Consider the following 13,846-nt stretch of genomic DNA (forward strand, 5'->3'; position numbering starts at 1 on the left):
TCTTCCCTGCTCTATTGGGGGAATAAAATAATGCAGACCATTTATAAGCAGAGAGATGGTGAGGAAACAGTTAACTTTAATTAATTCAAGGCTTCAGGTCCAGATCAATTACAACCTAGGATACTGAAGGAAGCAGCAGAGGTTATTGCTGAACCATTTGCTGTAATTTTTGAAAATTCCTGGAAAACAGGAGAAATCCCAGATGATTGTAGAAGGGCAATAGTTGTCCCTATCTTCAAAAACGGGAAGAAGATGGATCCGGGAAACTACAGACCTGTGAACATGACTTCTATACCAGGAAAGATCTTTGAACAAACTATTAAACAGCATGTATGCAAGTACTTGGATGAGAATGGAGTAATAAACCAGAGCCAGCATGGGTTTGTAACAAACCAGTCATGCCAGACGAATCCAATTTCCTTCTATGACAGAATCACCGACTGGGTTGATCAGGAAAATGCAATAGATAGGGTATATCTTGATTTTAGTAAAGCATTTGACAAAGTATTTCATACCATTTTTATTGAAAAAAATTAACAAATATGGGATCGAGAAGGCAGGTGGATTCACAGACTGAACATGAGTCAACAGTGTGTCGCAGTAGCAAAAAAGGCATACACAATTCTGGGATGTATTAAGCAAAGCATAGAGTCTGAATCACGTGAGGTCATTATCCCCCTCTATTCTTCCTTAGTCAGACCTCATCTGGAATAATGTGTCCAGTTCTGGGCACCCCAATTTAAAAAAAAGACACCGACAAACTTGAGCAAGTTCAGAGAAGAGTTACCAAGATGGTGAGTGGCCTGCAAATCATGTCCTATGAAGAACAGTTAAAGGATCTGGGAATGTTTAGCTTGCAAGTAAGAAGGCTGAGAGTAGACATAATAGCTGTCTACAAATATCTGAAGGGCTGTCACAGTGGAGAGGGATCAGCCCTATTCTCATTTGCACAAGGAAAGACTAGAAGCAATGGGATGAAACTGAAAGGGAGGAGACACAGATTAGATATTAGAAAAACCTTTCTGACAGCGAGGGTGATCAATGAGTGGAACAGGTTACCACTGGAGGGGATGAGTTCACCTTCAATGGAAGTGTTCAAACAAAGGCTGGACAGACATCTGCCTGGGATGATTTAGTGATCCTGCACTGAGCAGGAGGTTGGGCCAGATGACTCTGGAGGTCTCCTCCAACTCCATTCTATGATTAAATATAAGAATAGAATAAGTCAAGTTCCAAGATATGCTGGACTTTCTTCAAAAGTCAGAGGTCTCTGAGATACACAACTTTACTGCAGGTGCAATAATTGCATTTGCCAAGACAGCACCACTCAAGCATAGGGTGCCCATTCCATCTTTTCATGCCAACAATTTACAGTATCAGGTTTTCATGTAGAGTAGCATTCAATGTATGCTAGCTTTTTTTTTCATTGTGGTTACTTATTTTCACTTAACATGAAACATTCATCTAGCTTGTCCTGGTGTTGACTTCTATTACAACATTATTTTAGATTTAGGAATGCATGCAGCTAAGCCGCACCTAAAGACGCAGCTTAATCTGCTGCTGCAGATTTCTGCTCCATAGCCCGCAAAGTATGCATGCAGATTTTGGTGCTGAATTTACTGTACCTTTTAGGTATGTCTTACAAAAAAATTATGCATGTATCACTTCATTTACACTTAAAGATAATCGCTCAAAACTCGCTCAAATGATAGTTTGAGTGACAGCTTTGAGCGATCATCTTTGCATACTTTATAAGTAGCTACTATAGAATATGCAACCAGAGTGGGACACAGCCGCAGACCCTAATAGAACAATACGGCTGTTTTGCATAAGCAAACAGCTGTATTCTTCTCCGCTCTGACTGCCAGTGTCCCCGCTGTGAATTCACAGCGAGAATCTAGCAGAGAGAATCTTATCAACACAGCCGGCTGTGATAACAGCCTGCTTCGATGATAACAGCTGATTGCTCACTTCTAGCAAGCTAGAATTCAGCGATCAACAACTCATGCAAGAAAACTGCACAATGTCCTTGCATTTAGACACAACGAGAATCGAGCAAAAGACGGCTTTGAGCGATTTTTGAGCGATTCTCATGTCTAAATGGGCCTTATGAAAATTCCCTTATAGTATCAAGTGATATGTTACTAACACAGTATTTGGAAATAATTTTTATTCAGACTGTGTAGGTCAAATGTAAAGTTACAGTGTATTCTCCGATGTTATGGTAGCACAAATCATTCCAGAGTCTCAGTTCACAGTAAAACGGCAGTCGTTGATAGGTCGCTGCCAGCATTTACATTGAACGATCGTTCCGATTCCCATGATAAAGCCAGAATCCGAGCAATAATCATTCCTTGTAAAAGGGCCCTAACAGTTCATTACATGTTGTAGTGACTAATAGGATCTCCTTAGTTGTTATGTTACTAACACGTGGACTTTCTGTTTTTTTACAGTTTGGGGATTTGGCTTTCTCACAGTAACCATCATTAACTTGACATCACTGGTTGGACTCTTCCTTATTCCTCTAGTAAAGAAGTCTTATTTTCAAAAAATATTAACTTACTTTGTAGGACTGGCTATTGGAACCTTATTTTCGAATGCTATATTTCAACTTATTCCTGAGGTAAGTGCATCTCATACTTAATTCACAAAGAAAAAATCATTTTTACTATCAAAATAACATAGGTACATTCAGAACACAGAATTTACATTTTCTTGTATGATAACATAGTATATTAGGCTGAATGAAGACAATGTCCATCTAGTTCAGCCTGTTTCAACCTCCCTGTTGATCCAGAGGAAGGCGAAAACCCCAGGAGGCAGAAGCCAATTAGCCCATTTGGGGGAAAATTCCTTCCCGACTCCATAATGGCAGTCAGAATAATCCCTGGATCAACCTCTGATAGTTCCTACCTGTCTGTAAGACCCAGATCAACAACCTGCTGGTCACCTAATGTTTATATGTTGTAGTATCCTTCTGCTCTAGAAAGACATCTAGTCCCCTCTTAAACTCCTCTATGGATTTTGCCATCACCACATCCTCAGGCAGAGAGTTCCACAGTTTCACTGCACTTACAGTAAAGAACCCCCTACTGTGTTGGTGATGAAACCTGCTTTCTTCTAGACGTAGAGGAATAGTAACATAGTATGATGTTAAAATGAAAAATAATACTATAGAGGAATAAAGAAAATTGAAATGAATTGAATGGACAGTTTCAGGGCCTCCATCACCTCACCATACTGTATGTGACTCAACTGTGAAAGTCCTGCCAAAGTTTAGTGACAGACCAAATAAAGAATGTAACACTTTCTATTCCATCAAACTTCTTTATCGGCTCAGTACACTTAAATTGAGATATTATTTTGGGCTCTATGTGACAGTGACATTTTGGAAACTTAACGGCATTTTAAATAACTGCATATTTTTAATCTTTTACCTAATTTTTATGATTGAAATGCCCCGGGGTCCCTATAGACCTTGATCAGCCCCTGTACATTCTCATGTCTATTTTTATTTAAACACCATTTCATATCTAAAAATACATTTAGAATAATCCCTGTAAGGGCTCATTGTAACATCTCGTAGAGAATGCCAAAGTACACTGGACAGACTGCCTTTGTTTTGCTTTGAAAGTAATTCCAGTACGATAAGAGCCTGAAGCTAACAATTGTGTATCTTGTTGCAGGCATTTGGATTTGATCCTAAACATGATAATTACATTTCCAAAGCAGTGGCTGTTTTTGGAGGCTTCTACATGCTGATGTTTGTTGAGAGAATATTGAAAATGACTCTGAACATCTATGGAGAAGTAAGATTACCATGACTGTTACAACAATTGTAGGGTGTTTTGTTAAAGCTCACCTGAATCCACCATTTCAACCATATATTTTTTTGTAATTTAGGGTGTCCATTCTCACTTTGAAATTGGCCAACATCCTCACCAGGAAATGAAGACGGAACACCAAGAGTGCAAAAATACAAATGGAGCCACTGTGTTTGTGAACTCTGCCATAACCGAAGCAAATGGAACTGTAAACCCAGATCAAGTCAGCGTGGTTTCATCAAAGGTATGATACATTCTTTCAGTGTTTGCTGTTCTTTCATGCATGTGTGGTGAGGTGCGGCTATAGAGCGTTGAAGGTCAAGAGATGTAAACTAATTTCTTTAAGCAAAAGAATTGTGCAGGAGACAATGAGCATGTGACCTAGAAAAACTAATCGGTGCAAACTGTCTGGTCTCAAGTTGCAAAAGGGCTGGGTACTTGAGGTACAGTAACAAGGCTAACTTCCGCAATAGAGTCTATAACTGGTATACGATGCTCCACATTATATGGAGAAAGTTTATGAACGTTTCCTGCTTCAGGGCTTCAACAGACGAACGTATGTACAAATGTACTCGCCACTACAGAGCATATTTCACATGGTCAAGGGTTGTAAACAGGGTCACATCCTTCCCATTGCTTTTTTTAACCTGCCATAGACTTCTATGGCAGCTTTCTGCGTAACATGTTGAGATGCCCATTGAGATACGGAATATGTGAATGTTGGCGGCAGAGTGAACCACTGTTAATACTTCAACAGTTAATGTCGAGAGGTCTGGCAGCGATATCCGTGAAGTGAAGAGCTAAACAAATATTGAGCAATTTTATTTGTTCTGCAATCGGGAAGAATACTTTAACTATGTACTTCATCTGTTTTTTGAAAGTATGACTCAACTGCAGGCAACCCTCCCGGAAATAAAAAACATGGGTGCTGTATGGATAAACACTTGGCTGGCTAATGTCTACCACTACTGAGACCCACAATTCTTGTACACGAGTCTCTATATGCAAGACAGATAAACTTAGAGTTTCTTTATTGCCCTGATTTCAGGTATTCACAGTGAATTATAGGGTTTGTTATAGTACAGGCATTTAGAGAGATGATGTAACAGGAGTCATTATCATTAAGGATTTACAGCAGGCTTTGTATAACTGAGAAAATGCTTATTTGTGTTAAACTTCTCTTAATAGCAGCTATAAGTGTGACAGCTTTGTACATGTGTTGGCAGCTAAGCAGACTAATTACACTGCCAGAATCTGTTGGTGTGGTTATATCATGCTTATAAGGTAACTGAGCCACAAACCACATGTAAATCTGGTAATTCACTACAATTTTGAAAGTTCCCCATGTTCTGAATCGGCAATCTTTAAATTTCTAACTTTTTCAAGTCTAGGAAAGTGAAAAATTCCCAAAATATCGGTATGTAGACCAAATAAGATTAAAGTGTCTCTGATGTAATTTGAATGGAGAAGAAACCTAAAAGGTTCACAAAATTCACAAACTAGACATTCAGTTTAGAGTGAGCCACAAAGGGAGAAGGAATGAGGGGAAGGAGTTTAAAACAGCGTAATGGCTCCTTCACACAGATGTAATTGTGCACGCAATACGCAGAGAATAGAGCCTATTGATTTCAATGGGTTTATACTTATAACTCTTTTTATGCACATGTGCGCACCAAAGGCCCCATATAATACATGCGCAAATAGGCAATATTCTGCACAAAACCGTGTGGAAAAGAACACGTGGACCTAATTAGGCTAAATGGCCTTTTAAACCACAGAAGGGGTGTGTTGTGCGAGAGTGTGAACTGGCTCAGCATGCGCAAAAACCACATTACTACCTTGTCCAACCTCGTTCACTGCACAATTATGATGCATTGAGATGTGCGCAATTCTGCATACGCTTGTGTGAAGGAGCTCTAAGGGTGTGCGGATAGAGGGAGGAATGGAAGGGAACATTAGGAAAAAAACCCTGTCCACATGACTCAGGGAATGGAGAGAAATCTGTATTCCAGCACGTTTTGGAACTCAACCCAGTAAAACCATGATTTCTCAAATTTATCTTGAGTACCCTTAACCCCTTGAGTGGCGGGTTTCCTACCACCCTGTCGTGCCCACCAGGGCAGGTTTTTTAAAATGGTCTAATCATTGAATTTCAACTAGTTTTGCAGTTGCGTCTCAAGAGCCATAACTTTTTCATTTTTCCATTGACATGGCCATATAAGGGCTTGTTTTTTGCGGGACAAGTTGTGATTTTTTAAACAGGGGGGAGGAAAAAAAGAAATGGGGAAAAAAGAAAAAAAGGGGCCATGTCATTAAGGGGTTAAATAATGTATTAACTTCCTTCTCTGGGTCATTACGATGCATGGATACCACATGCGTGATTGTATTTTTGATTTTTTACAAAGTAAAGGGAGACAAGTGTTTTTATTATTTTTTTTATAATTTTTGAACTTTTTTTTTTATTTTTTATTTTTTTGTCCCTTTAGGGGACTTCCACAGGGACCCATCAGGACCCCCTGATCACATTCCGGGGGTCTGATGGTGACAACCCATTTACATGCCGCAGTGACAGCCCTTTACATGTTGCAGTCACATAGACTGCAGCATGTAAGGGGTTAACACAGCAGAGATCGGAGGTTTTCTCTGATCTCTGCTGTAAGAGCAGGTACCTAGCTGTCCTCTCACAGCCAAGCACTAAGCTCTCCCTGCCACAGAGACCATCGGCTTGCTTCTGACAAGCCGATGGTCTCTATGGCAACCTGTAAACAAAGCAGGAGATTGCCGGCAGATCTGCAATATCTTCTGCTGGTTTTTGAAAGCCCTTGTTTTGTTGTCTGTGGGTCTGTGCAGGCAGAGCACAATGTCACAGCTTGTGGCACTGTGCTCTGCAGCTCCCATAGTGATACATAGCCCGGAAATCTTCCGGGATATGTCGCTATGAGCAGTGGAGCTCGTCCCAGAAAATTTCCGGGCGTGCCACTCAAGGGATTAATGGAAGCTGTAAAGTCCTCTGTTCTCACGGTCTACTCTATTATGTGAAATCACATTGAAAGAGAGGGAAGGGAAGTTTGCCTCCACATCTTGGGAATACATGCTGTAGCCGTACCAGATGTCGCACCACCAGGCGTGTATAAGTGCAGAGTAGGCTAACGCTGTGATGGATTTTTTTTTCAATTGCGGAAAATCCTCAACAAATCAGCTATGTGGAAATTCACTCTAAAACTTTTTACTAACATAATAAAACCGCCAACATTTGGAATGGAGTCAGTTGCCAGGTCGGGCCACTTAGGGTGAGTCTTTACATTTTCAACAATATTCAAAGCATGATATTGTCAGACTTCTCTAGCATAGTACTTGCACTACAACAAGTTGGTGAGGACAGTGCTTCTCAGGATGACGACTCAGTTCACCTTATCCAAGACAATTCTCCCCAATCACTAGGTGCTTGGGTGGTGGCCGCTCTCTGCTTTTATCTGTTTTAGACACATTACCCGAAGCCCCAGTCACAGCCCTGACTGACTTGGTCCCTCGACTGTTGGAAACCCACTTTTCTGTCGCAGTCTTCATCTAACCCACTTTGCTGCGCAAAGTAGCAAGGTGTCTATGCCCGACAATGGCTCTAGCATCAGCTAACCCTCCTGGGTTGCTGTGACATACACTTGTGAGAAGCTCTTACACCAACTCCGACTACCACTCCACCTATGACCCTCAACTCCACTAACTTGGCAGTAAACACTATTCTTAAAAATAGCTTTGCTACAAGTCCACATGATCAATGCAACCTGCTGTGCTCTCACATTGGTTGAGGATGGCTACTGTCAGGTTTTCTCATCATCATGACATCTAGGACCCTTATTCTCCAGTGCCGAATTGAATGGTTGCTACACGCACCTGAGAGCCACTGCGCCCTGCATTATCACATGGGTCCCTGTTGCAGTGTTATATGAAGTATATACATTCTCTGGAAACCCAGAAATAAAAAAACCACAAAACAAAGTATAACAACATAGCATGGCATAAAACAGAGAAACCAATATCCAATACTGTGAGGGGCCCCTCCCCTCCTTATATAGAAAGAGAATACATGTGTCACCCTACACTAGGCATAAGCAATGTATACATTTTGCTCACTGTTTCCCCTTTATGTCATAGGCTATTTACATTAGAGGCCATTCTGGAAAACTGGTCCTGACAAAGAAGCTATAGAAGAAAACAACACTCTTGCTACCATTCACCTTCTCTTTCACATTACCATATATTCCAGGACTCAGATGAAGAGGCTCATTGTTGGAAAGTAAGGAAATGGACACCACTGAGGGATATTGGAACACTGGCATGGATGATTACAATGAGTGATGGCCTACATAACTTTATTGATGGACTGGCTATTGGAGCTTCATTTACCCTGTCCCCCTTGCAGGGGCTAAGCACATCTATTGCAATTCTATGTGAAGAGTTTCCCCATGAATTTGGTAAGCTGTGAAACATTATAGCCAATAGCATGCAGAGCGTGAGAACTATGAAGAATTACAGAAATAATCTTAGAAAATTGCCTACATTTTCAGTATGAGTAAAAAAAAAAAAAAAATTCAGTATCTTTCAGAAAGATGCAATTTTTGTATTTTCAAACTAAATTGTTCCCACCATGACATAGTGAAATTAAGATAAAACATGAAGAATGTATGATCCATGCCCATTAAACATTACATGTTCTTACTTTACAGGTGATTTTGCCATCTTGATAAATTCTGGAATGAGTATTTCCCAGGCGTTATTCTTCAACTTTTTATCAGCTTGCTCATGTTACCTTGGACTAGTGTTTGGTGTTCTAGTGGGCAATAGATATGAACCTAATATCATCTTTGCAATAGCTGGAGGAATGTTTCTGTACATATCGCTGGCAGATATGGTAAGGAGTAGAGGAACTAATTTATTTGTGCCATTAAAGTGGGCTACTATTTGTGAGGACAGTATAAACTAGAGAAGGAGATGCTGATCTCGGGATAGACAGTATTCTATGATTTAGTTCAGTACTTTTATGTAAAAAGCTATTTAGGACCCCTAGAGAAAGTCTATGGATTCTGCACCTATCACCCACTAACTGTAGATGACACTTTTCCTTGTAAACAAACCTATAGAAGAAAATCTGTCAACACAGTCTTGCTCTATGATGCCAGGCAACATTGTAGTAACCTTTTTACATGAAATATTGAATCAACCCATACAATTTTTTAATTTTCCCACCCTCAGCATTTCGTTTTCCATCCTATGATGTCCTCAAGTATGGAATCCTAGGAGACCTGACTACTGTGCTTTATAGCTCTTCTTCAGGATAAATGTATATATATATATATATATATATATATATATATATATATATATATTTATGTATCTAATATATATGTATAAGATAGATAGAAGTGTGATTGTTCTTCGTAAGAGAAACCAAGTCATCTTGTAGATATGATACCTTTTAATGTCTAACAAAAATACATGATGTTACAGCGAGCTTTCGTGTTCTTCTATCGACCCTTCATCAGGCTAAGTCCAAAAAGTTGATTTCTGTAAAATGTTGCTGTAACATTATGTATTTTGTCACCCTGATGAAGGGTTGATAGAAGAACCCGAAACTTGCTGTAACATCATGTATTTTTGTTAGCCATTAAAAGGTATCATATCTACAAGATTACTTGGTTTCTCTTACTGAGCACAATCACACTTTGCTCTATTTGCTAACATGGGACCAAACCTTTTTTTTCATATTAGATAGATAGATAGACCGCTTCACCTATCTATCTATCTATCTATCGATCGATGGATCTATCGATCTATCTCACATAATAAATAAGATATAAGGGAATATTTACTCCCCATACCCCTGAAGTCAAGTCCAAACCAAAAGGAGAAGAGATATTGCTCATTTGGTGACATCTAAAGTGACAGCTCTCTCCCTTCACACAGACAGGTAGACAGCAATCACTCTAAGTCAGGGATGTTACACTCATAGCCCGCAGGCTGAATATCATTTCTTCTCTTCCAGCTGTGCATGGTACGAATGCTCTTTGAGTCATGGACAGAGATTATTATTATACGACTCGAATGATATACTCTATAATATAGCAATAACCTCTGTCCATGACTGAAGGATCAGTCGTACGGTGCACAGCTGGAAAAAATAGAAATTATATTTGGTTGAGTTTGACACATGTGGTCTAGATGATCTGGGTGGGGACAGGTCAGCGTGGACTGTCCCCATGACTCCAAGCCCCATTCGGAGTGAATCTTCAAAGTATGTTTATTCTGAACTGCTGCAGCATTTAAGAATAGGACGTACATGCCAGGCCTAGGTTCATGCTGTGGTCCTGCGGTTCGGGCAGCATGAATCTGTTGACAGGTTTCCTCTTAGGGAGTATCGGAGGGGGGGGGGGGGGGGGGATTTGGGTAATGTTGCCACAGTTCTGTGGCTCAACTTCTTAATTCATAACAATGTTTAAATTAACCCCCTATATCATGTACCTATGCCTACATTTTGCAACATGAGTATGGTGCACTAATTTATATTATCATATAAAATATGTTGATATTAGTGAGGGTAAACACTTGAACCCTAATAATGGGGCAGGAAATTAGGCCTTGTTCATGCAGCACAATAAAACATAATCATATGTTTCGGAATCATAATCCACGCTGTTTCCTGTCCCAATATTTTTTATGGGAATTAGCTACATAGTTCATTTGGCAACATATATTTTGCACACGGATTTCAAAACTGTGGTACAGAGAAAGAAGAATTGACATATCAATTTTTGACCCAGTTGTCATTTGATGCAGATTTTCCCCACTGAATGGGTTAAACCACCAGAGAACGGGAGACGACAGCACACGCCAAACCTCAATATAGAGAGGGAGGAAATAACCGGGCAAACAAAATGCGCGCTTCTTTGCCAGTCCTGGATCCACTTGAACCGGAAGGAGCAGAAATCAATATAATAGAAGAGAAGCAGCAACGTTTCAACCTTATAAAGGTCTTTGTCAAGTTCCAAAGACTTGACAAAGACCTTTATAAGGTTGAAACATTGTTTTATGCTGGATAATTAAAGTATTGAGATAAAGATCCGTGGATGCTGCTTCTCTTCTATTATATTGATTACTGAATGGGTTAAATGTGCGCATGGATTCACAGCTTTTCAAAATGCAAATCTGTGGCAGAAATCTGGGGGCTAGGTTTGCCAGTTCTTGCAGCATTACATGTTACTGGTAAATACCAGGCAGAGATTAACGGCACACGTCTTGTCATGCAAAGCGTTTTTACCAATCATGTAGTAAGATTTCTTATTCGCCATGTGATTGGCTAAAAATTAGCTCCTTATAACAGGTACAATGGACTTCTCTCTTCCCTTAAAGGGGTTGTCTGAATTATGTAAATGGCATCTCAATGGGTCCACTGTGGTGTAAAATAACAAAGCAGCTGATACTCACCTCTACTCGGTTGCCCCCCACCGGTGGCTCCAGGTCTTCCTACTGGGTCATCTTTACAGGCTGTAGTCAGCCTGAGCTGCCTTCAAGTAAGCTGCTGCACATAATCACAGAGCACTGTCATTGGCTGCAGCAGCAGGTTTACAGGATGTCACATGCTGACTGCAGCCTGTAAACAAACAACATGGCAGAGAACCAAAGTTGCCGGCAGGGTGCAGGGAGAGGTGCGTATTTGCTGCTTTGTTATTTTACACCACAGGGGACCCATTGAGATGCTCTAGACATAACTCGGACAACCCATTTAAACTCTCCTAGGGAAAATATAGACTGGTTCTTTTTGAAGGATAGAATAGATTTCTGTGATCTTTTCAGGCTGGAATTACATGAAGACATTCTGAAATAGGCTATACCAGCCAACTGGCCGGGGAGTGGACAAAAATACGGAAACACCATACAAAATTCATGCCTTAATTTACATGGGATTATAAATCATATTTCAATAAGACATGTAGAGACCGATTTTAAGTGCAGGTAATATGACACCGATGCTGCCGGGCAGAAGTAAACATCTGGCCAAGCAACAAGGTTCCATTGGTCAGTGGTTTGAGACACTCAGTTGCTGTTACTAGCTGGCTCCACAAACCACCCAGAGCAGGGCAAGAGGTGAAGAAAACACAAATTTGGCGGGAAAGTTCTCAGCCAAGCAGGAAGCTCAGTGCTAATGGTCAAACTCCCATGCATTTCCTATGGTGTTTTCATATTTTTGTCCACCCCGTGTATAAAGTCATGCTACATAAGTCTCCATGTAGCCCCGTGTTACGATGATGGTATGCAAATGTGGTTCATAGTTTTTATAAAAATACATTTATATACTTATTTATTCTGTCTTTCAGTTTCCTGAAATGAATGAAATGCTCAAAGACAAGATAAAAGGGAGGAGAACAGATATGGTGTATTTTAGCATTCAGAATGCTGGTCTGCTGTCTGGATTTGCAATCATTCTATTAATAACAGTGTATGCAGGAGAAATCAAACTGGGATAATATGAATTGTTGTACTGGCTAGAAATACCTAGGAAGATAGAACACGAAGATACCTTTTACCTTCTCTTTATTCAAACCTCAACAAGTGAGGATGAATGATCAAAGTTTAAGCACACTTGGATTAAAGGCCACGAAGAAGGCAAAATCCAAAAACTTGACAATCAGATTCAAGGCGTGAATATCAAACGGCTGCTGCTTTAAGAGAAGCAAATATTTATATGTATATTTATTGAGTGCACCAGGCATTACCTGTACAGTGTTAGGGCGGCTTCACATGAGCGTATGCGCAAAAACTCTCCTCAGCGCGATATATTGGCACATCAACGAGGCTGATGAGGTTGATCTGTGCACATGTCTGTGCTATGTACTATATTTTTTGCGCACACAGGGCAAGTTCACACAAGCGCTACTCTCCCCTTCCATGGATTAAAAGGCTATTTAACCCAATGAGGTCCAGATGTGTTTTTTTACCTGCTTCCCCTTGCGTATTTGCGGACCTCACATAGACTTCTATGGGGGCCTTTACTGTGCAATACGCAGAAAGATGAAGCAAGTCTTATTTTTTTCTACGCGAGCACAACACGCTCATGAGACCGAACCCATTGAAATGAACGGGTTCTTTTCTCTGTGTTGTGCATGCATATATTTTACACACACAAAAACATGCGGAAATACGATCGTGTGAAGAAGCCCTTATAGTGAGCCAATGGTGTTACAATATACGACACATATACAGTAATGGTATTGCCTCTTCATTCCGTTAGAGAATCAATGAATGAGCTCATGTCTTAACTTTCTTTTTTTTTTTTTTTATAAAAAAATGTTTTTTGGTCACTGCTTATGTTTTCTGTTTTGTGCCCCCAACATTTTATATTTTTTTCTTGGTTGCACTTGAAAGCGATAGGACTAATAAAAGACTATGGGAATTCACTATGTTAATGTGGAAAACTATAAAGTTGGTACTGCATCAAAATATTTTTTTTTAAAATATTTGTATGAATTCAAACAAGTCAATTAAAGTGTTTAACAATTGTTTTATTTCATTGTTTTTTGTTGATGAAATCAGAATATACGGGAGTGGTATACGTCCTTTTAAATGGTAAGGTACAAAGCTTACATCTCACCTAGTGTGTAGTGGTGTGGCCAGATCCATAAACCTTTCAGGACCACATGACATATATTTTTTATAAGGTCAGGAAGGGGTTAAATACAATTTTTTTTTTTCAAATGCATATATAGGGTGGTTTCACATCTGCTTCGGAACTTCTCGCTGGAGGTTCCATCACATATCCGGCTGCAAAAAACGGAAGAAAAAGCGATTGCAGTGCTTTTTCTTCTGTCCCAAAATCAAGACAGCTTGACGGAAAGCGTCCGGACCCCATTATAATAAATGGGGTCCACCTTGCGCTGTACGCTTCCGTCCAGATACGGAACTGTTCATCCGCTAGGAGTCCCCTTTCCTGCTCCCCGAACAAAGAAGGAAAGTGGAATCCCCAGCGCAAG

The 13,846-nt window shown here is 40.1% G+C and overlaps 1 protein-coding gene across 1 annotated transcript in view; it reads left to right on the plus strand.

Moving 5' to 3' along the window:
• The window catches only part of SLC39A8 (solute carrier family 39 member 8), a 37,013-nt gene extending 23,635 nt beyond the window's left edge, over positions 1-13,378 (plus strand). Inside the window, exons 3-8 of the mRNA XM_066573967.1 lie at positions 2,454-2,623; positions 3,687-3,809; positions 3,904-4,068; positions 8,089-8,296; positions 8,549-8,733; positions 12,194-13,378. Of these exons, the coding sequence (XP_066430064.1) occupies positions 2,454-2,623; positions 3,687-3,809; positions 3,904-4,068; positions 8,089-8,296; positions 8,549-8,733; positions 12,194-12,343 (1,001 nt within the window). The 3' untranslated portion in view covers positions 12,344-13,378. The remainder of the gene's footprint in view (positions 1-2,453; positions 2,624-3,686; positions 3,810-3,903; positions 4,069-8,088; positions 8,297-8,548; positions 8,734-12,193) is intronic.
• Positions 13,379-13,846: the final 468 nt, after the last annotated feature.

The sequence above is a fragment of the Eleutherodactylus coqui genome, chromosome 7, assembly GCF_035609145.1.
Source record: "Eleutherodactylus coqui strain aEleCoq1 chromosome 7, aEleCoq1.hap1, whole genome shotgun sequence".
In the NCBI taxonomy this organism is placed as follows: Eukaryota; Metazoa; Chordata; class Amphibia; order Anura; family Eleutherodactylidae; genus Eleutherodactylus; species Eleutherodactylus coqui.